General features: G+C 39.3%; 1 protein-coding gene across 1 annotated transcript in view; it reads right to left on the reverse strand.

The window, feature by feature from the left end:
- LOC119903844 (dynein heavy chain 7, axonemal-like) overlaps nucleotides 1-24811 on the reverse strand; it is a 77523-nt gene that overhangs the window by 30708 nt on the left and 22004 nt on the right. Inside the window, 17 exon segments of the mRNA XM_038720092.1 lie at nucleotides 49-217; nucleotides 442-597; nucleotides 3702-3899; nucleotides 4897-5118; nucleotides 7428-7474; nucleotides 7477-7558; nucleotides 8697-8873; nucleotides 10142-10324; nucleotides 14522-14671; nucleotides 15754-16002; nucleotides 16368-16466; nucleotides 17310-17522; nucleotides 17774-17901; nucleotides 18706-18808; nucleotides 19500-19668; nucleotides 23562-23671; nucleotides 23782-23994. Of these exon segments, the coding sequence (XP_038576020.1) occupies nucleotides 49-217; nucleotides 442-597; nucleotides 3702-3899; nucleotides 4897-5118; nucleotides 7428-7474; nucleotides 7477-7558; nucleotides 8697-8873; nucleotides 10142-10324; nucleotides 14522-14671; nucleotides 15754-16002; nucleotides 16368-16466; nucleotides 17310-17522; nucleotides 17774-17901; nucleotides 18706-18808; nucleotides 19500-19668; nucleotides 23562-23671; nucleotides 23782-23994 (2668 nt within the window).

Below are 24811 nucleotides of genomic sequence, written 5' to 3' on the forward strand. Positions count from 1 at the left end.
ACAATGGTACTTCCAATAAACTTTAGGGCTGCTACAGTTGCTACTCACCAGGTGGTCCCATGGCACATATGGTCTGGATATCCACCAGGTTGATCATGGAGCAGTCCTTCATGTCATACCAGTTCCAGTGATCCAGCCACTGGCGCAGCAGCTCCACAGGGGGCTGGGCACCATAAACCTCCCTGGCTGGCATGTTCACATCATCCACAAATACCACCTGATAAGATATAACATTAGTATACTTGAAATAAGATTAAACACTGATAATGCCACAAGGTTTGTGATTTTTAAAACGACACTGCTCTTTGTTTAAATGCATCTCAAAAGAAAATAGTGCTTGTTATAAAAATTGCAAAATTTTAATGACTCTCTTCACTGATATGAGTGCAAACTGAAAAACAAACAAGTCACATCGTATGAACATAATAAACATGACGTTACCATTTTCTTCCCCAGTGGAGGACCAAACACTCCTTTGCGCCTCTTATCTAACTTGGACATAATAATGTTTTGGGTCTGGGCAGCTGTAGTCTGGGCTGAAAAGTTGATAAATAATGGGCTGTACACATCCTTCTGCAGCTTATTCAATAGGAAGTCCTGGGCAAGAGATATTAGAAATATGAACACAGATTATCATCAAATCTCATGGTTTTTGGAAGTTTATTGTATATTGTCATGATGGATATCTATACATGTACAACACAATAAGGAAAAGTGGCAACACACAGCACAAATGATAAGAGATATTACCAAGGAAAGTGACACTTTGAAAATAAGTACTGTATGTACATAAGGGGTTACTAATGAAATGTACACTTTGTTGTTGTACAGTATAATGTTTGTACTGTATGTGTGTATTTTATGGGATATTCAAAAAACCTCAAGTGACTTATAAAGGTCTGGGAATGTCATGGACTAATTTCAGCAAGTAAATGTAATCAAGCTCCTAACTTGGCTGATACACACTTGAAAAAACAAAATGATAATTTGGTTGAGTACGTTTTTCATTATTATCACTCTCTGTTCCGAATCAGCATGCCGAACACAGCCTGTACAGGTGGAGTACACCTAAAGTGATACTTTCCTGTTTGATCCTGGTGAATGATTGTGATAAGCTTTATAATCTAATAAAATGTGGCATTTAGTGAGTACTTCATTAGATAAAAACTAGATCTCAGTTAAGCCGTAAAAATGACTTTGATATAAAGTAGGGAGTTAGTTGCCCTCTGAGGACATGGTCTAAAGTAATGTTCTGCAGGTCAAAAGAGAAAAAATCAATGACTTTCAGATTTTGCATGAGGGTTTTACAAAAGGGCATTATATTAAAAGCTGAAAGAGGCTTTTAAGAAAGGCCAATTTGATAAAATGCCCTTTTGGACAAATGACCCTCTCTGTTTCTATGAAAACAGAACATACCGTACAACAGAGAATGTAGTCATGGATGATCTGATGCCTTTTACTAGGATTTTTATCTATTTTTATGGTACTTTTATGATCTAACATGAGGGCAGAGCACATGATCCAGCTTCCCCTGCGCACATGTGTATAAGTACGCACACAGTGCTCACATACACGTTTGTGAAGTCATGTGAGTAATGACCTGCATAATTAAAGAGGATTTGTGAAATGAATGATCACAGTGTGCAGCCAAGGTGGATCATCATCATCAACCTCTTGTCTAAATGATAAACCAGTGGCACAGCTTCTCTGGCTGATTGGGGCCAATGAAGGAGCCTTGTGCACCTGTCTTGATGGTACTGGTTCCGCCACCATGCCAGTCATGTTTTTATGGTCTGACGGCTGGGGCTCCTTTATCACTCCTGCCGGATTCAGGATTCAGCCACGGTCTGCTGGTTGCGGCATGGGACAGAGCTGCTCTACCACGCAGACAGGCAGGAAGTGGAGAACAAGGCAGACTCCCCAGTGAGATGATCTCTATTCACCCTAGACTCTCAAGTTTGAGCACACTAATGGATAAACTAATGAAGCAAAGGAAGGAAGGGGGATTAGCCCTTGATTTAAATAGCTAAAGGTCTGCTGAGAGATAGTCAGTATTCCTCCAAGGTGGCCGTTTCACCCCTGGTGTCTGTAGCTTCGTTGCCTCCAAATGATTTGTGAGTTCAGAGCCTTACTGTAGTTTCCAGAGGTTGGGATAAAATGACTTAAAATATAAACTGCTGAGTCACTCTTAAATCATCTGTTGAATAACCCAAAAGGGTCACTGCAACCATTATACCCTCTTTCACGTGTGAAGAGATTCAGTCTGTCTAGTAAAACCTTGAGGTGTCTCAATTTCTTGAGATATGATGGTAAAAACCATCTCGCTGGTACTGTTGACAAGACAGGTAGGCAGAGCACCTCATTGTAGCAGCTCGTATTACATAAGGGTGTCATAAGGTAAGGATCATTTCATGTGCTACTTTTACGACTTCTTTAATGCCAAAATACATTTAGGACCATTTTTCTAACTAGTCAGCCAGAGAAACAAGCCAGTGCACAACTTGTATTTCACTGCCCTAACAAAGCAGACCAATTCAGCCCATGCTTATTTTAGCTACCCTGTGGAGTTTTTGACCACATCTAACACAATGGAGTTTTAATCAATGGGTTTCAGTTTTGTTTGTATCTTGTGCACATGCACAAGGAATCACATGCATGACCATGCAGGCAGTGCGATTCCTATTCCAAACAATGGTTTCGTGCTATTCCACTGATCGCCAGTTGGTGGCGGTACAGGTGCCATGAAACACAGCAAAGTGCTGGCAAATATCCATGTAAACCAAAATATATCAGCTTAAGTCAGCTTAATGAGGAAGAATAACAAAAATGCATTTGGGGAGAAACACTGAATGTAAACATACATTCAATTCAATTCAATTCAATTTTATTTATATAGCGCCAAATCACAACAACAGTTATCTCACAGCGCTTTTCATAAAAGAGCAGGTCTAGACCGTACTCTGTGATGATATTTACAGAAGCCCAACAGTTCCCACCAAGAGCAGCACTAGGCGACAGAGGCAAGGAAAAACTTCCTTTTAAGAGGCAGAAACCTCGAGCAGAACCATGGCTCAGGGTGGGCGGCCATCTGCCTCGACCGGTTGGGGTGAGAGAGAGAGAGAGAGAGAGAGAAAGAGAGAGAGAGAAAGAGAGAGAGAGAGAGAGAGAGAGAGAGAGAGAGAGAGAGAGAGAGAGAGAGAGAGGGATGTAAGGAGAGAGAGAGGGGAGGGAGGCAGCCTACACAATATACACACAGAGGTACAGACAGCGAAGGTAATGTTGCTATAAACTAAATGAAAAATGGTACAGATATTTACTAGAAATCTCCACAGAGTGCCCTTAATACAATTTCAATAATTATTGTAGGTTGTCAGCACCTTAAAGACCAATCAGTATGTTATTCTTACTGATAACAGCTAAACTAAATGTTGTCCACTTACGGTAATAATGGCGAAATACTAGCAAGTCTAGCCTGAATATATTAAAGCTAACTCCTAAAATGGATTGAAAACCAGGCAGCAGCCAAGAGATTCATTTTCCTGTTCACAAAATGAATGTTGTGAAAAATGTGTCTATGGTTGACAAAGTCTGCTGCAGATGGTGCATCTGCATAATTCTTACCTAACTACCTGCTAAATGCAAAATACAATAGTGCTTTCCAAATGCTACGTTAATAAAATAATGCATAGCAGGTGACTCACTGTAATGTAGACACTCTTGCCAGTACCAGTGGGGCCGATGAAAATAGTGGGCTTCTGATGGGTGACGAGTAGCTCCATCAGTGCCATGTAGCGTACTGTGTTCTCAGTAGGCACGATGATCTCATTGAACTGCATGTCTTGGCATATGGAGGGAGCATTCTTTAGTTCATCTGTCCACAGCTCCCACCTGCCGGGGCCCTGAAGAGGAGTTATTCTAAGAGTTATTTTTGAGATATGAAAGGCCACTGTGCTGCTCCCACTTGACAATAACACACCAAAGGGACCAAAAGAAAATGTGACACACAATATGTAGTCTTTGGCTGTTGTATGTAAGAATGTTATGAGCACAAATGGATTTGTCTACATTGTCAGACATAAAACAAAACAGTTTATTGTACATTTTTATTGTACATTTTAATTTCTAATTGCATGTGACCCTTTCCTTGTATACAGAATTGATTCATATCAATAGCCTTTTGTAAAAAAGACTATTGATATGTGATAATAATCCTATAGTAGTCTTGAGTTGTCAGAAATCTTTGTTAAATCCATACCAGCTCTTTTCTTCTAAAGATAAAATTAACAACTGCTATTTTTTTTTACAGAGACGTACTCTGACCTGACCTGTGCCAATATGAAAATTTCCTTTCAAAATTATCAAAGCCAAAACTGTCTTGAATCAAATATAAGCTTGACAATTACTAAAATATAAAAATAACTACTAAAATTTTACACAGTTCAAATGTGCCATACATTTTTTATCTTTCAAAACCTTTGGGGGAACAAATTTGAATATTTTGTGGTCAACACCCTTTTTAAAACAGATTTAAAAGAAGACTGTATGTTTTTTTCCCCCTTTTCTGTGATAATGCAGCTTTGTTCACCATCCTCCATAATAAAATAGGAATGTCAGTCTGTCTAGTCCACATGTGCTTGGTGTAGAATGTAGAGAGGGCTCTTGTGCGTTTGTTTGTCAGCTACAGGTGTAATGATGGTGAAAATAAAAGCAAAGTATAACATAACCATTTCTATTCTTTACTGTAGCAGAAAGATATTTGCTTTTTGGGCCATTCTTAAATATGCCAACCACAACAAAAATCCCAGTGCTATTTATTTAACCTCATAAAGTATGTCACAAATTTCACAAAATGCAACAAAGTACTCTCAGCTGCCCAATTATCAGAAGCAGCCCTACCTCTTTAATGAAGCGATACTGGTGGAGTATTCCCTCAGTGGGCAGGGGCACTGTGAGCTGTTTAGGTGGAGCCTCGACAGTGGCCAGAATGCCATGGCAGGCCCTGGTCTCCTCACTTAAAGGGCCGGTCAGTACCTCCCTTACCACGGCATCAAACTTGACCCGGCCCGAATCATCACAGCTGGCACCCACTGACCACACCAGGCAGAACACAAAGATGCCCTGTATAAAGAGGATGGACGTCCATTGCTGTTTTTTCACCACTAAATTATTTTCATTTTTGTATATAGTGTTTGTCAATTGGTCCAGTGGACAGTTAAGGTGGCATTTTAAATTTGACTTAAGTACAAGCATATAACTATTTTCAGGTATCTTAAATGGTGCAGTGGCTTGCTAATCCACACACATTTGGGTTGTTGCATCAAAATATTTCTAATGTCAGCTTAATGAGGAAGGAAATGCATGTTTGTTAGGCCTTAAGGATAAACAAAATACATTTTGGTGACAAACACTGAATGTAAATAAGAAATTCCCACAGAGTACCTTTAATACAGTTTCATACAGTGAAGTATAAAGCAACAAAAGTATACAAGTATACAAATATAAATCATAAAATAAAAGCACTTAAATAAAAGTGCCCGTCCATCAAAAGTGTATCTTAAAATCCTACTGAAGTCCAGCACTTGAGCGAATATACATATTTGGCCCCTGCTTATTGCTGTAGCTGCTGAGAACTCATTGCATGTGGTGCTACATTGTTTTATTGTTTTATTATGTTATATATTATATCATCAAATATAACTTACTTTGCAACTTTCTTTATTTTTCAACATATTACATTACTGTCCTGTGGACCACCACCCACATAATGAACAGATTTATGTTCATGATGGTGTTTTTCTAGAATGAAAATTGTATTAATGAGTAACTTACTTTGTAAATAGATATTATCACACTGTAACAAAAGTCAAACATAAAAAATTCTTGTGCAGAGATAGGGTTTGCAGTCATTAAGCTCATTACGCAGACTTTGCAAAGACTGAATTGATTAAAACGTACAGCAAATGCCTCAACCAGTGTACTGATTATTTTATGACACAAACACCAGAATCCACAGAGGAGAGACGTCTTTGTTGGAAAAAACAGCAGGAATACTGCAGGAAATGGCCTATCATGAGGCTTTGCAGCCTCGTGATAGCTCCTGCTGTTAACAGGCTGATTAATTCAACACTTTGATAATGACTGGCTGAGAAACATGGGAGAGAGGGTTAAAAGGCATTCATCAGTGCAGTGTGCCACAGGGGGATATTAGCTGTGCTTTCAAAAGACAGGATTCAGAGGGAAACAGTCTATTGGAACTAATGCAGAGGGCAGAAGAAAGGGCTCCTCTGCTAATACCTTTCCACTCTTTGTGGGCCTGTGTGGAGGCAGACTTCATTGGGATAGTGTAAAAGGGAAAAGAAAAATAATTCGGATTTGAACAGGTAAATAACTATAGTTAATAGAAAGGGTCCATTTCCCCCCTTCAAATATTAGTACTTCAGACCATAGTTGGTCTTTCAATTTCATTTCATAGCTAAAGATAAGTTTTCTCACAATAAGACAATTTCATAAAAGATGTAACAGCATTTGCTGTGGCTAGACTGATTAAGGCATTTGCACAATTTGGGAACTGGAGAGTAGGAAAACTAGAAGTTAGGAAGCGTGGCCGACGTTCCTTGTAGTTTGGGAGTATATCTGGCACCATTGGCTCCTGTCAGTCCCTATCATGATAGAGAGCTTTCACTGACTGCATATGCTTCCTCTTGCTGTTCAGTCTAGCAAACCAGTGATTTTACCAATTTAGTGCAGTTTCTCTCTTTATGTAAGACTTTTTTTGCTCCCACCATGTAATTCTGCTTCCTCTAGCCGAACCACAGGCTTACAATGTTGGTGCAAGGCAAAAAAAAACTTGCCAGTTGCAATTAAAAAAGAATAAAAATCTGAAATATTCTCATTTTGTATTCTGATCATATAACAAAGCTATTTATTCTGATTCACAGCGACATGAAAAGTGGTGGTTTGTTTGTCACACTTCAATGCTATGTAGAGTACAAAGACTTAGTAGTTATTTCCTCTCACGCAAGCACAGAAGATCCGTGCATGGTTAGTTTTAGTCTTTTCAGAGTGTTTAAATGCAACAGAAGATGTGATGAAATGTGAAGAGACACATCAGTTAGTCTTTTGTTGTTTTCTCTGTACTGTATGTTGCATCATGCAAGTAGACTTTTAACACTCATGAAAAAGAGGCTCGGCTGTGTTGAGACTGGTGAGAGTGGGAAGTGGAGATTACACATTACATTAGTAGGCTTCTTGTAGGGTGGTGGGCTTACAGTAACTCAATAATTTTGTCTATTAACCCACAATCATCCTGTTATGCTGCTGTAGCCACTTGTGTGTTTACATATTCAATTAATATCTTATTATTGTCAATAATACTATAATAATAATAATTAGTAGTAGTAAAATCAGTCGTGGGTGTGTACACAAACCTCCAACCAGGAGCAAATATCTTTTTGATTCATGCTCTTCATCTTGCTTCATCATGAAACTCATCCATCATACAGTCCATCAGATTCATCAGGGATTTGACTAGATTGGTGTCAGAGGTCGGGGACAACTCCTAAAATCAAGCAAAAAGAAAGAACACACTTTAAAAAAGGATCTTGAGCACCAACTTTGAAAAAAATAAGAGGGATACATTTAATTGGGATTACCAAACACGTTTCTAGAAATAAGGAAATATATAGAAAGAGGTAAAAAAAATCAACATCCAAACATTGATTTTACTGGTACCCTGGCAGGTTATTCAATCTTTTGGAGGTGTAGTGGGCATGTGGGTGACTTAGTCCACGAACTGTGTTCATGCTCAAAGCAACAGACCTTTTGGACCAGAGTCCATGAGTCATAGATTGAGGGGGAAGACTTTTGAGTTTTGTGCTGTTGTATATATACTTGGAAACCATCAAACCACTAAGCATATGGTAAAACCCCTAACAAATTGGATTCAGACAAGTATTATGATTGAGAAAGTAGATGATATGAGAAAGTGGAAAGCTGTAGAAGGCCCATTATTCCAGGAATATATCTCAGAGCTCAGTAAGGTGGCAGCTGTTGAGAAAATATATTACGGCATAATAGATGAGGTAGAAAAATACAATAAATGGGGAATGTTTCTGCAGTTTCGCTCACTGCGGGGGGATCAGTGAACACCTTTCTGAATATTAGGTCGAGTTATTTTGTTCCCTCATAAAATAGTGTATGCTTATATTGATATTTGTCTGTTACAAATGCACGTAACACTTCACTGTGTACATTTGTAAGCATACAGCGACACTTTCTCTGTAATATATACAGCCCTTGTTCAGACTGTCAAGAATGCAGGATCTTGGATGTGGCGATGGGCAGTAGAAGGAAACACTTTTACAACTACAACTTTAAACATTCATCTTTCAAGGACTCTGAGTGGACATCTAACAGTTACAGCTCACACATTTACTTGTCATATTAATACTGTTACGAAAAGAAGTGATGTCCAAATATAGCCTACAACTCGACTGAGAAACTGAAAAGTAAAACTAAAGTAACACAGAATGGAGCTTTTCTAAAACTTAACTTCTAAAACATGCAGCATATTTACACATTTTTGTTATGAGAAACTGAAGCAAAAATCCTTCATGTAGATGCAGAGTTACAAAAAATCATTTGCAAACCACTTCCAGCTAGAAAGTGAACAGTATTTCCTGAGGAGGGTTCAGCACCTTGGTGGCCTTTCGAATGAGCTGTAGGCAGGTTGGCAGTATGCGGTCAAAAAGGGCAGTGATGAGGTCTTTGTGCGTTGCATTGACTGTGGTGGGAAGGGTATTGAGCCAGGACAGCACAAGCGGACGCCAGCCAAGCATATGAGGCTCCATGTAGATCATACCACAGCGAGATACCTGCCGCAAACATATATCACATCTGAAAACATACATCCAACCCAGTGCTTAACTCATAAAGAACAAATATTATTCTTAATCAAGTATCTGACTTATACACAGATTTACAATAATCTAATAACCAGCAAATTATTGGATGCAATGCTGTAAACTGAGTGTGGACATGCAGTGTAGTGCAGGTGAGTATTCGGGTGTCTTTGTGGTCGTAATCTGACTGAACATCGTAACATTAATGGAGTTCATCTAAATAGTTACATCATATCCTTTATACTGGTCAAGTCTGTAAGTAAGTGAGTGCTGCATGTGTGATACCATGTCTGGTGAATATCTGATGACTATATTATAGCCTTTTCCTAAGGAGAAGCTTTTTTAATGAGATCACATAGCTCCAAGTCCCACCCAAGAATTAGCATCAGAAATGAGTGCAAGTAAAGAATAAAAAAAGAAAGAGGAGCCGAGATGGGGTGAAGACATAATACATGAGCAGTAGCTAAAGGACATGCAGATGTGATAGGAGAAAGAAAAAGAACAAAAAAGGTTTAAGATAATTACATAAAAGGAGAAAAATAACTTTCACAGACAGAGAGGAAAAATGACAGAGAAAAAAAGAGAAATAGAGATCATCAGTGCACAAAAGAGACCCTGCACAAAGTGGGGGTGTTCACTGTGTTCACAAAAAATGTTGATCTCTGCATTCAGCATGATGAAAGGAACAGCTGCCAGGCTATAGAGAATCAAAAATAGAAGTCTGTTTAATAAAAAAGTAGAGCCGGGGAGATGCAAAGGTATTCTCTCAAGGTATCTATGTATTGCAATCAAGAGCCTTTGTAACTGCCTCACAACCAAGAACCATATGGAAATGTATAATTACTGCAAAAGATCTATACAAAGACTGCAGTTCAAAGTGGATGAAAGGAATGGTGAGGTGTCTCAACCGTGTGATCTCTTTGCATTATTATGCTCTTATTAAAGAGTCTATGCTTGTCTACACTCTCCCAAAGCAAACAGTAGGACTGACAATACGAGTGTTTGATTTAGACATGCATGAAGGGCATCATGGGAGAAGCCTTTGTGTAATTTGAAGGATGTTGATGATGGGAGTGATCGGCTATATTTCCCCAAAACATGAGTTCATAAATTTTTATGTTTCTAAATAAGAACAGTAAGTGATCCATCCTCAGCTATATCCAGAGATTGGAAACCATCACATGGAAAAGCAGCAGATACACTGTGATGAAACCCTTGATAGAAGTGAAGGTGCTTCTCACTGTGGCTGGCGATGCCACCTCCAGGTCCATGGGCTCAAAGATGAGGCTCATTTGCGGTGACATCTGAATGATCTCACCGCTCATCAGACACAGCTTCTTGTTGTCGTCGAGCACCGTGTTCATATTCTCAATCCACACGGCATCCACTGGGCCGTCAAAGATAAGCCATTTTCTGTCTGGGCTCTGAGAGAAGGAAGAAACAGGACTGCTCACACCTTGAAGGAACATTTTCAGCTCAATTTATAGCACCATTACTGACAACACTGGTGACCTGCTGGCGTATCTTCTTTACCTATTGTAACTGATCAAAAGATAAATACATAATGATATCAAACAGAGATAGCTAAAGTACAGCCATGTGAAATCACGTAATTCTTGATGTTGAGGCAGCTTTAAGGATGGAAGGACAGATGTATGAATGTTAAGGAGGACAAACAAATAGGTAGATGGATAAACACTTGAACATTCAAACTCTGTGGAGGCTCAAGGAAAAGACAAGCACAAAATACCATCTGCCCCTGCAGTGCTAAAATATGCAGCATTTCTTAAGTATTCAGGGGCTTTAAAGTTTAGAAGAAGAGCTTAAAAGTGCAGGGAAAAGAACTCACGTTCTACCAGTTGGTCTATAAAGACAGTGCCTGTATCCTTTAATCATTTCCACATACTGTATTCATTTCTTTCCCACTAACAGAAATCCCTGTGCATACTTGCAAGGTCATAAAAGAACTCCTGTGCATTATAATCTAGGCAAATAATGTTTGCTAACTGAATGAAATTAACACCTACACAATCATAATGGAGGTTGACAACAAGTGTCAATTCTCTAGTTAAATGGGCTGCAAGGGCTGTGCTTTAAATTGATTTGTTGAAATACGGAAATGCCTGGGCCGGGGCCATCTGGTGCTTGAGAGGAAAGTGAGTATGCTGCAATGTAATGATCTCACAGAGAGCATTGGCACTGAAAAAAAAATTACATTGCCTATGCAGAGAGTTTATTACACTACACTGCTGCTGACTCCAGATTAGTACACAAAAATAGTTCAGTAATATACAATACAGAAAAAAAGAGCAAAACAAAGACAGACTTTTGCCCAGAAAGGAAAATTACTTTTCTGAAACTGAATTAAGACAAAGCTTGATCTCGTTTTCCATTTTCATTGCATTCAGTGTGTACCGCCTCGGCTGTCATAACCACTCCACACACTCCTTATTCATTGACAAAAAAAAAAAAAAAAACAATTTGTAAAGTGACAACTTTATATACAGAGACAATTTTTAAAATGACAAGTTCATTTGGAAACAATTTGAGAATAGGGAGAACAAATGATTTTCCATTATGACATGCCTCCACTGCGATCTGTAAATCGTCTGCCCGTGTGTGTCTATAGTCTGTGAGCATGAATGAGAGTTATTAAAGATCTAAATTTAACATGACAAGACACAAAAATGTTTCTTTTGTTTACCCTGTCACCGCAGCCTCTCTTTCTACCAGCGTGAAATGAATTGGAATGTCATGACTATTGTACAATGATCCATCCAAAACTTGTAAAACTGAGACTGAGGAGACAATAATGCCTCTCAGTCTCATCTTCTTGCTGCACACCTCCCTGTGACATTAAACATTTGAGTAGGTTGCACCTCTGGTCACATCCCAATGTGCCACAAGTGCAACATGCTTTAGTTATGTTATGTTTTTAGTGCAGCGGCGGTTTTCTGCTCTGAGTGATTCAGTTCTGAATTACTCGTTATGAGGAATCACACAGCTTAAATGCAATAGCATAATTCTACATCTCTACTGCTGTCATCTCGGTGCTGCCTTACAAGTAGGTCGCCTGAATGTCTATTTTGAGCAGACATTGCCAAGCAAAGTCACAGCACCTATGTAGCTGCACAGCACAAAGTAGCTGGGACAGAGATATAATTCAAATACTTAATGCTTTAAAAATGCCTGTTTCCATAGCGACAGTGTCAGTTTTAAAGTCTGTGATCGCTGCTGATATCAAGTGTCAGTTAAGATGTTATTACTACGTTCTTGAGCTAATTGTGATCATTGTCTGTTGTCAGGATTTGAACAGGAGAAATCATAAGGTCAAGATAAACAAGTGCTATCTCTGTACAACAAGTGAAAAGTCACCTGTCGACCTTCTGAGGGAAAACAAACCCCCAAAATACTTTGTAGCTTGGCTTTTCCTTGAACTTGGACATTCATAACTATATTTATAACTTAAAATGTTTATATTGAAGTCGCCAATAATTTATACCCAAATATTTCCATTTTAAATGATAAGTGTGTTTATATACTATATATATTTGTATATATATACTATATATATACAAATAGATAGAAGATTATTATTATTATTATTATTATTTATTATTCTATATTATACTGGAGCTTCAAGGTCTACTGTATGATGTCGAGAGCTGTATGATGGCTAAAATGCTAGAAGCTTACATCAAAAAGAACCCTGAACAACTGTGATCCCTCGGATCCTGAACAGCAGCTGAAGGTGAGATCAGGGAAACATCATTGTCTCGTCTCTTTTGAGTCTTTTGATGCACGTGAAAAAGCGATCAATTAAGACCATAACTGTGGACAACAGTTTTGTGTGTAATAAACATAAGATCATATTTTTTTAAATGTCTGATATTTTTGGATGAAAAGGCGTCAATGAAACTAACAGAGAGCACATAAGTTCTGTTAGTACACTGTGAAAAGTGACTTAAAATCATATGAAACCATAGTGGTGTTTGCTTCCAGTGTTTTACATAATGACTGCATACAGTATTAAGTCGTGTTGTACAAGAAAAAAAAAATAAGATCTCAGAGGAGTTCTGATTGTATTTTTGGCAGCCTGTATAAACACAGGGCACAGACTTAATCAATGACCTTGAGAAATTACATCACTCTCTGATGACAAGACCAATTGTACAAATATTTGGGTATATTAATTGATGATCAGCTCTCTTTTAAATCGCACATTGATAAACTGGTACAAAAGATAGGATTATTTTAGAAACAACAAACATGTAATCTGATCTCTTTTGGTGAATTTACACAACGCATGAAAGACTTGGAAGTAAGATGCTATAAATTCTTTTCACTGCTTTTAATCCTTTAAACTTACGTTTTTATAAACTGTACTTTTAAGTAGTCAAATGTCGTTAAGTTTATGAATCGTAATTGTTGTTAAATTTTTGTTGTTGTCCGTGTGCTTGGTATTCGTATTTCTAACTGTGCACTGTCAATATGCAGAAAGAGGTTTTAAATCTCAATGAGATCATCTTGTTAAATAAAGGTTAAATAAAATGACACCTTTCTAGCGTATCTGCTCATTCACCAGGACGTGTGGCACCTTCATGACGATGATATTATAACTCAGGGAGCCACTCCCGTAAACATCAGAATGATTTCAGCTTTTGAGTTCCACAATAACAAACCCAGAGGAATGTTAAAATGTTTCATAGCAAGTCAACAGAAAATACCTGTTTGTGAATGACTGGCAGGAGACCATTAAAATACTTTAACTGGGCACCTCAAACATAGATCCAAGGTTATATCAACAGTACTGTTCCAAACTATCTGCAAGGTATTTTAAATTACAGGTAACCATAGCAACAGTACTTGTGCTTTGTGCTTGATTACCAGTTTAACCACAATAGAAAGCCATTCTTCTGTTCAAAAAACTAAAATTACTAAAACGAATATTAGAATATTATATATATATATATATATATATATATATATACACTGTATATATATATATATATATATAGCTGGTTTTGGTGCATCACACAATGGACACACAACATGGCAAGGTGTCAGCAGTTTTAAAGAATTTGCCTGGGTGCTACTCACATAGAAGACTCTAAAACCTAAAGACAATGTTGAAGTAGGACATTAGGTCTTTTATATTTCTCTGGCCCCAGGTTTTGGATTTGGAAGAAATACTTTTCCTTCCTTTGGAGGGGATTGAACAACCTTATCATAGTCAGACTTAAAGCTATAATGTGTGAATATACACATTATTAAGCAAAAGGTGAAACCAGAGGAGCCAACAGGATGTGTTATAGCCCCACAGATCGTCTCCTAAATTGGTACTATATTGGCGTTTGTGCCAGGTGAAATATTTTATGAATATGTAAATTTTACCACAAATGTCAAAAAAGGGAGAACATTGTGCGATAATGGATTTAAAGTGCTCTGTACGCAAAAGAAACAGGTAGTGTGGGACTAACCCTGCAACAAGCTCCCAAGTGGCAAAATGTTGACCTTGTATAAGTGTCTTAAGGAGCATGTTGCTAATAATTTGTTTGTTTGCTTGATTGTGTCTGAACATAAAACTGTTTAATCTGTTGTACTCTGGACAACCATTTTACCTGGGAGGAAGCGAAGACCCTGTAGCTGATAGCAAGGATGCCATCAGACCACTCGTGAGAGATGGGGTCAAACTGGCCATACAGCTGGCCCATGGTGATGGATTTGGGATTAATAACCGTGATCTGTACCTGGTTCTCATCCATCAAACCCTGGTGTAACAACAGACATAGAGAAAACACAAAAATACAAATTAGTTACAGTATGTCCATACACACTCATACATATACAATATATGAATACATACTCTCAAAACAACAACAAAAATGAACCTCCACAATGACCAACTTGTCTCTGCCAAGACTCATAAATTGCTTAGAAGATCACCGTCTGCATGACAGGACTTCTGCTAACTGAGAAAGAGAAGCAAAAACTGCAACAAACGGCTTTTCAGACAAGGTGTCACTTTGAGTTAAAAACAATGAGAAAAAAAAGCTGCTGGAAAGAAAAAAACAAGGAGAAAAGGGGGGGGGGGGTTGGACATGATCAGTGGATGTGCAGTGACAAGGATGACGATGATAAATGTTGCATTCCCAGGCGTTCCATCAGAAGGCCTTCATCTGTCTCCTTGGTGGGATGCCTCTCAGCCCTCTCAGCCATGTAAATACAACAAGCCAGTTCTGCTCTTCTCTGTGAGATCGATAACTGCTAAACAAAGACTACAGTTCTGACAAATTGGATGGATGTGTTTACTTGGGACAAACATGTAGCTCAGATAAGCCTTGGATACTGAGTACAACACATATTTTTACTTGACGGGAAGGTTTATATATTTTACTGATCAAGCAAGTTCATGTCCCAAGGACCCAGGAAACCCCATCAAAATTTGTCATAAAATACAATTAAAAAATGCATGGGTAACCATCTGAAAATAAGGCTTATTCCCTAAAATTTCTGACAAATGGACCAAGTTAATACCTGACAGGAACATAATAAATACGTTGGACCTCAAGGACAACTATGGGAATGAAAACAAAAAAAAAACAAAGTGGTTTAAAATAGCTATTGATCAAGACTTAAGGACAAGGAATAGAAATAATAAAATGTAGTAGGCTAACAAACAACTTGCAGCTTAATGTGCAACTTTTCTCCACTTCTTAAATCACAATTCTTTCATAATTTCTCATAATAATCAACATGCCCAGTTTTTACTTCCTGATTCTTGGTTACAACAGATGAAGAGCACAGCATCTACCTTCCTATATAGCCTACTGGTTGGAACAGGACATCATACCTTTTCATAGACATCATGAAGGGCTGCTGCCAGCACACGGTAGGCGCTGGTCTTGCCTCCAAAGGGCTCACCCACCAGCATGAAACCATGCCTCACTATCATCATCTCATAGATCTGCAGGATTTTCTCAGCAAAGAACTCTGTGAGTTGCAGGTTCATGCGCTGACAGTTTTCCTCGATGGCCTCCAGCAGGATGCTGTAGTCTCGCTGTGGAAGCTTGACCCCTGGGAAGAGGTCCGAGGTGATACCCTGGAGGTGGAAAGGCAAAGTAGTTGGGGAACGGTGAGGGAGGAATCTTGGAGTTGAATGAGTGAACACACATGTTTAAACACAGTTTTCAACACGACAAAGGAAAGTTTACTCACATGCACACACACACATGCTCACCTTGAGATGTGTAGGGCGAGGACAATTAGACAAATAATGAACCTCAGTGTAAACAACCATTCATTCACACACACACGTACTGCAGTGAACTGTTCTGACTCAAACAGACTTAAGTTGTCCTTCTGCATCGGGGTTCCAAATTAACTGACTGGAATTAATACGGACTGACATCACTTGATGTGTATCGCTCCATTAATCAAGACAGACGAAGCTCCACTTTATCACACCTCAAATAGCTTCAGATCATGGGCCAGAAACTTGGGCAGATTGACATCAATAATGGATCTCAGCAACAGGGTGTCTTCATTCTCCTCTGGAAATGTGAGCTGCAGTGCCCAAGGAAGAAGAGGAGAAAGAGACATGAGTTGTTTTTTTTGTTTTTTTTTAAAGGAACAGCTTGAGAGAGAAGTTTGAATCGTGGAGCTTTACAAAGACAAGTGTCACTGTAAAGTCACTGTAAAGGTGCAGAGAGGGTCTAAATGACACCTCTGCTTTCCAGAAGCAAAATTTTAACTGTGAGTGTAAAAAAAAAAGCAGGCACCTGTTGATAACTTTCTCTTTGAAAGCCAAAATGACAGGTCTTCTTCCTCTCTCACACATCACTGCACTATGTCATGTTGTGTTTGTAAAATAGGGAGGTTTGGGCCAATTCCTAAGATTGCTGACTGTCTTATTACACTTACTATAAACTTATTACCACATAGAGTGGCACAAATATGATTTTAATTGTGCACACAATCAAAATAGTATCACAGATATACCTAAATGTAACCCAACTGTATTTAGAATAAAGTTGATTCCTCTGCATTAAAAATGGAAACAAATGTGTCTTGAGGATGAGGCAAGACGTTACACTCAGCTATGTGCATGTTTGCCTTTTAACTTGTTCAGCACCACTTTCATCAGCACGGACTGAGCAAGAGTTGAGATGTTGTTGCACCCCAATTAGGCACACTTTTTACCATTTGTCTTTTAGTTAAATGATCAAAGATTGTTCTGCATTACACATACGCATCATTTCTACAAGAAATCAACCATAACAGTATGAGGCTATTAAAGGATGATAGTTAAAAAATGTAAAACAAACACGCTGACATTGGCACGGTATGTGGAAAATATTCAGGTAAATGAACTAAAAATTCCATCATGTCAAAATGAATCTGTGTTACCTTGAGGTTTCCAGCAGCAGTCAGCACAGACTTGACAGCCCTCATCCCATAGTCATAGTGATGCTGTGAGGACAGCTGCTCCGAACAGAGTCGATAAGTGGCCACAATTTTCACCGACAGGGGCCGTGCAGTCACAAAGCCGCACGAGTAGAGCACAATCTCTGCGATCATTGCATAGTCCGGTACCATCATAGCCACAGTCCTGAAGAGAGCCTGGTGTAAAGAAAGTAGTTTTTAATTTTTAAAGTAATTGAAGTAGTTCTAAAGTTATGCATTTTTATGATGTTCTGTAAGTTTAATTTGAGCAGTTTTTGCGTTTGTAATGTTTCAAGTTGTTTAGCAGACATTGAATGCTGGTTTTCCAACTGTGATTCAAATTCCTCAATTATGAATGTGTATTATATAGTAGTTATATTAACAGTAGTAATGTAGTTAAAATAAAAAGAATGGCTGAGATACTGTACCTTGAGGTTATCTGGTAGCTCAGAGCGTCCAGCGTAGCCAGGATTCATAGTAATGAACACAGCACAGGAGGGGTCCAGTTTTAGCTCTGTCCCTTCAAACATCAGCATCTCAGAATGGGCGGAAATTCCTGGACACGCAGATGCAGATAGATACAGCATGTGTTGAAGAGTAGTGTCAAAATGTTTGCACTCTTAAAGGGTGCAAATTGATTGGTGTTTTTATTCCTACTGTGCATTTAGGGTGCTGCCTCTTTGGACACTTTTTTATAATGAGCACACCCTGAGGAGCATATCTGTAGAAGCCTTGTCCGCCATATCAGTAGATGACAAATGCACATGCCCATCAGAGACATGGGCTTGGGCACACCTTGGTGCACATACTAATACAAATACACACACCTTAACATTTGTGGACATATGCTCAGAGGCTGTAAAAGCTTGGGTCAGATAAGTCATATCAAGTCAATTTAATTTAGTCCACAATCACAAATTCACAAATTGAGAAGGCTGCATAACCTGTTCAACATACAATACTCTCTACACACAAGGAAACCCCCAGGTCTAAAAACGACTGTGAAAAATTGTTTTAGCAGCAGTAAAGTAACAGAAACCTATTAGCATTTTCAAACTTTAGTTTTGGGTTAAGAAAAATCTTTATTCCTTTTTGGCTCTTGCATCTTATGAAACCAGTCATTCGACGCCCGTAGCACACATTGAACACACTGCTGTGCTGCGTTGAACAAAGCTGTGCTTCAAGTTCTGCTGGCCAGGCTACACAAATTGCCTTAGCTCCATGTTGCATCTCTTTGTAGTCTAAAACCTGCTTTTTTTTAGCTGGTGAGAATACGCCAAATTTGTTTCTGGTATAGTGCCAGATTATGCAAAGATCAAAGGGAAAGAAACACAGAGCATCCGAAAAAAACAGCACAAACCTCTCTGTATGGTGAGAATCTGTTGAGCCACCACAGACAGCACCTCCAAGTCAATGCGGTTAAACTCATCAAAACAGGCCCAAGCTCCACAGGACAAAAGGCCCTGTTTACACATGCGTGCACACACACACACACATACATATTGGCACACGCAGACACACACATTTTATTAATAGAGTGGCTTACCACATTCAAGACACACACATTAACTATAATCACATGACTGCAGCAGTATTGGGCAGGCAGTAGACAAGGCTCCCTGTCTGAGCCATCAGAGCAGTGCTATTTTTGAAAGGACAAATCTTAATATTCAACTATTCTTACACTTGGGTATTGTGACGGGAGCAATGCACATGTGTAATTGACTGCATATATTTTTGCTTTCAAAAAGGAAAGGCAAACACAACTGCAGTACACCACTGCATTATCTTTGCAAGGACAGGTGGTAGTGGTGTGTAGGCACTGACATTTAAATGTTTGTATGCCGTTCAGGGACAGGAGGAAAAAAGAATGGGAGGGGAATTTAACCCGTGTGCCACCTTCTATTATCTGACTCGCTCAAGTGCTCGTAGGTATGCGAGTGGTATATTCTAAAGTGGAAGTGTCTGTTCTTCTGACATACTTCCAACTGAAAGAAGAGGGCACATGGGAATATCTACTTTTGATTAACTATCAGAAGTAGGAAAAAGGCTTCTTAGTGTGTGTCCATATTTAATGATGTGTGCTTTCATAACTGTGTGTTTGGAAATACAATTCTAAATTCTTTAAACTTATGGCAAGAGAACTGTAATCACCTTGAAGAACTTGCCCAGAGCAATGTAGTCCAATCCATCAGAGCAGTTGAAGACCACACACTGCTTGGCCACAGCTTTGGCCAAGTCCTTGGTTGTCTCAGTTTTTCCTGTGCCAGCTGGGCCCTCAGGGGCCCCTCCCAAATGGAGGTGGAGAGCACCAAACAAAGTGCTGAAGTAGAAGGAACAGACAGGAGAAAGCTCATGTAACACCTTGTAGCTTATGATTAATGCAATTATGCGTTTCCTCACTGTACTATGTGCATCGACTAGGGCTGGGCATGTTAACGTGTTATTATTGTGTTATTATCATGTTATTACCGTGTTATTATCATATTAACGCATTAATTAATGAGCCGACAATTACTTTATTGCACATTAACGCAGAATTATTTTGAAAGTCCGTTACTCACTGGCTCTGAATAGGCCTACACATACAGTCAAACTGTGCGTTACAGGAGGGGTGAGATTGATCAGCCACCCAAACAAGCAGTGTAGGGAGGCTTCGGCAGACCAAGCCGGATGCAGCGTGTGGGAGAAGTAGATAAATAAAAGCAAGACAATCGATCAAATGCCACAGCGAAGTGGCTACACACTGCATGCTGATTAGTATTATTATTATATTAACGGTGTTACGAATGTTCCCTTGTGTTGTCTTTGGGTCAAATTTGACAAATGTTTTTGTATGAAAAATATGGTTTTATTTCATCAACTTTCAACCAAAATAACATGGACGGTTCCACACTATGCTCTAAACAAACAAACAAAATGAATTACTACTACTTTCACTGAATTGTGGGTATTTTTATTCAAATTTGTTTCACTTGTGGTCTTCCCGGGTCAGATTTGACCCGGTGGTGCAAAAAGTCAATTAATCACACTATTGTGCTTTCCAGCAGATGCGCACACATGTGAGCACACCCGCACGCACACACAAAAGTTCAAAACTACATTTTTCAAAATACTTTTATTTTTGCCCCCATTCATCATGAACTGAATTCAAGGATGTAAGACTTTCTCTATGAACACAAAAGGCCTATTTCTCTCAAACATTGTTCACAAATCTGTCAACATCTGTGTTAGTGAGCACTTCTCCTTCGACCTCACAGGTGTGGCACATCAAGGTCACGCAGTGCAACACATCTCCATCGCATAGAGTTGATCAGGTTGTTGATTGCGGTGGATCCATGCGGTCACCAGACGGATATGTTACCCTGTTACCCCCATAGAAAAGAACCCCCACTCAAGTCAGTTACGACGACTAACTGCAGTCAGGTCGAGACCCCGATGAGGATGACGAGCATGCAGCTGAGCTTCCCTGAGACAGTTACTGACAGTTTGTGCAGAAATTCTTTCGTTGTGCAAACTGATTGTTGCAGCAGCTGTCCGGGTGGCTGGTCTCAGACGACCTTGGAGGTGCAGATGCTGGATGTGGAGGTCCTGGGCTGGTGTGGTTTCACGTGGTCTGCGGTTGTGAGGCCGGTTGGATGTACCGCCAAATTCTCTGAAATGCCTTTGGAGACGGCTTATGGTAGAAAAATGAACATTCAGTTCACGGGCAACAGCTCTGGTGGGCATTCCTGAAGTCAGCGTGCCGACTGCACGCTTCCTCAAATCCTGAGACATCTGTGGCGTTGTGCTGTGTGATGGAACTGCACATTTTGGAGTGGCCTTTTTATTGTGAGCAGCCTAAGGTAAGCCTGTGCAATACTCATGCTGTCTGATCAGCATCTGGATATGCCACACTTGTGAGGTGAGTGGATTATCTCAGCAAAGAAGAAGTGCTCACTAACACAGATTTTGACAGATTTGTGATCAATATTTGAGAGAAACAGGCCTTTTGTGTTCATAGAGAAAGTCTTAGATCTTTGAGTTCAGCTCACAATGAATGGGGGCAAAAACAAAAGTGTTGCGTTTATAATTTTCTTCAGTGTAAGTACATTTCTGTAAACGTGCTCCTACCACTCCTTTGATATGCCTTTCACAACAACAACAAAAGTTGATAAATCTTTTTTTGAAGCTTTTTAGCCCTTTTAGTCTGAGACAACACGAGAGAGGTCTCCCTATCATGCTCTACCACACTATTCTGTGTCAGAGGCTCTTGATATAATTTGGAACCCTGTTGAGGAGGAGAGACCAGAAGGAATCTGCAGAAGAAAAGGATTTATGAGAAGAAGCACAACTGTAAAGAAGATGAGGAATATGCTTCAACAGATAAGGTGTTTTCTGCCAGAGCAAATTGAAAAGATAGTGCTGGACATGACAAACAACATGGGCATTATGTGTACAGCAAAGATCGATCAAATACCTCAGCAGGCATACTTGGGTCTGTTGATGCTCGCTGGTTCTAATCCAGTAAAGAAGCCACGGCCAGTTTATGGCATGCCCAGGCATACATTCATATAAATTAGATTTTTTGACCCTGATTTCCAAAAAAAAGGTGTAAAATAATGAAATAGTTTCAAACCAGCATCCAGACCAAACTTTGATATGCACTAGTCTGTGATAATCCATCAACATATTGTCCTCTGATCTTAAAATCACAACATAGTCACTTGGCCCCGCGGGGTTGCTCTTTGTTCCGGACGGTGGTCAGAAAGGGAGACAGCGCTCTGCGAGTAAACAGCAGGCGCTCGCTCTATGGATAGAAACCATGGCAACGGCTTCTGTGCGCTATACAAAATTATAGGCTATATAACTTGACCTGATTGTCCTTCATCTAATTTTGCAGGAATACTTTGCCATGTGAATTCCCTCCTGTTAATGTCCTATTTAGATTCTGGAAACTCACAAAGAGCGAGCATCAGTCGCTCTTCCACATTGCGTACAAAAACTTAAAGACAATTCAACTTCGGCAGCAGACGGGCGTGTGCGTGAGGCGAGCACCACAGCAACAGTTTCACGGGAGCGCACGCTTGTCGCTACGCCTTGTGCTCGACAAGGGACACTTGCTACTGAACATAGACTGGCTCTGGACTCTAACTTGTTTTACAAGCTAGATAAAAGGTAATGCCCTGGCAGTGGCAAATAGCTTTGGTTTTATATTTGAGTTTATTACATTACTGTTTAAGTTGAGATTTACAAGAAATATTTTATTGCTACTGTGTAAAGGGAATACTGCTGGTAAAAGCACCTTATTTGTTTAAAGTGTTTGCAAACCACATGTTTTTGCGCTTTATATATATAGCAGTAAATTTAAATTAAAAGTGCGCAATGCACTACTTTAGAATTCATTATTCAATTTTGCGCATAACTATGCGATTAATTGCAGAAAATCACAATTAAAAATTTTAAGCGTTGCTCAGCACTAGCGTCGATAGAAATATGTCAAAATAGATCCACTCAAGCTCGCTGACAAAACATTTAGTAAAATGTTGATGTGACTGAGAGCCTCACTGCAGGAAGGCTGTATTGTGGAAGGAGGCAGCTTTTGAGTGTGAGGCTTTTAGAGACCAGAGCCTCGTTCTTCTATAAACTGTATATGTTTTTCAACAGCAATACAGTGATAATCATTTATTAGTGAATTAAGGCAATGATTGTTGTTAATTATTGACACATGCAGTGTCAGATGATACAAATTGCTGTTCAAAATGCAATTTTATAATCTAAATGAATATAATATTAATCTAGAATATTATTCATATTATTATTATTGTCATTATTGTTATTGTAACCATACACGGTGATCAGTAAACTGCCATTCACAGCGAAAGCAGATAAAGAGGCTCTTATAGAGACAATAGTCAGCCAAGTTCAAGCAGTAATCTTTAAAAGCTTGGCAAACTGCCCTAGTGGCTGGCTGGGGAGCATTGTGCACAAACAAACAGGTTTGATGCACAACATTTTCAGGTACACAGTAAGTTTGAACTCTCAGTAGCTCAGCACCAACATACAGTTACTTTAAGATGAGACGAATAAGAATAGTGACAACAAAAGGCATTTATCATCTAAGAAAAACAATAATGCCAGAAAAGTTCTAGTAGACAGAGTCAATAAGACTTTTAACTGCAAGCATTTCCAACAGACAACAGTGAAATGTTGAGGGTGCTTGTGTAGTAGCTTTACCGGTAGCAGCGGTCAGTGAGTGGGGTAATGACCAGACGTGGAGTATTTCCCAGGTATTCATAACCATAAGGCAAACCAGCATTGATCATCTTGGTCTGGAGCTGGTTCTCCTGCACAGGGTGTGATGCAGAGGTCAGAAGTCAATCACTGAGTATGTATTATGAGTTGGAATAATCCCCGAAACACTTATATCAACCCGCCTCTTCCCCTTTTTACATACCACCCAGTAGTAGCGCAGTTGGCTAAGCCACTCGAAGTCATTCTCGTCACTTATTCCCTTTTGCACTAGTGTAGCAAGCACATCCCTGGCATGGACGTCCAGCACAACAAGGGCTCCGAGGGTCACCCGGTTCTGCTTGGATAGCTTGCCACGTACGAGTGCCACAATGTCATCAATCTGTCTATTGTTCTGCTCCAGGTAGGCATCTAAGGCCTGAGGGAAAGGGGCGTGATTAAATTGAAGGCAGAGCATGCAGGAGTTTATGAAGACAGAAAGAGGATACTCTCAAGAACCCATCTATAAACTAAATGAAAAAAGTTTGATCCCGGCAACAACTACTAACTCCATTGTCAAGATGTCTTCTGTCTTGAAGAATATTAAAAGACAAACTGAACCTGTGATACAAAGGGGTTTTCAATAGAGCTGCATCGTTTAGTTGTCATCGATTAAATTAATTTGCAACTTTGATAATAGATTAATCACTTTGAGTCCTTTTTTAAAGAATAAAACTTCCAAATTCTGTGATTTCATCTTCTTAAATGTGAATATTGTCTGGTTTCTTTGCTCTTCTATGACAATTAATCGAAATTTATTTGGGATTAGGGCAAAGGAAGACATCTGAGAATGTCACCTTGGGCTTTGGGAAACACTGATCGACTCACTGACCATAATTTTCTGGAACAACTAATCGATTAATCGAGAAAATAATCGACAGATCAATTAACACTGAACATAGTCATTAGTTGCAGCCCTAGTTTTCAGTCCAACTTTGTGAAACAGCATTATACCGCAGCCAGTTATGGCAGCAGACCTCTGCTGGCTACATCCACTAAATAAGATGTGTCAGGTAATGAGATATGGATGCTCTTCACTTGATTTGACAGATTTAATACAGTTTGTAATTCTCATTCAGGCCAGCTGGTCCAATATCCACCTCAATCTCAAGAGCTGAACTGATGGTTTGGAGGTAGTGCAATGTATATGAAGTACGTCATCACTACAAGTATCAAACTGATTTAAAGGTAATCTG

The sequence above is a fragment of the Micropterus salmoides genome, unplaced genomic scaffold (genome assembly GCF_014851395.1).
Source record: "Micropterus salmoides isolate LMB-PRFRI ecotype aquatic unplaced genomic scaffold, ASM1485139v1 Ms_hic_scaffold_15, whole genome shotgun sequence".
Lineage (NCBI taxonomy): Eukaryota > Metazoa > Chordata > Actinopteri > Centrarchiformes > Centrarchidae > Micropterus > Micropterus salmoides.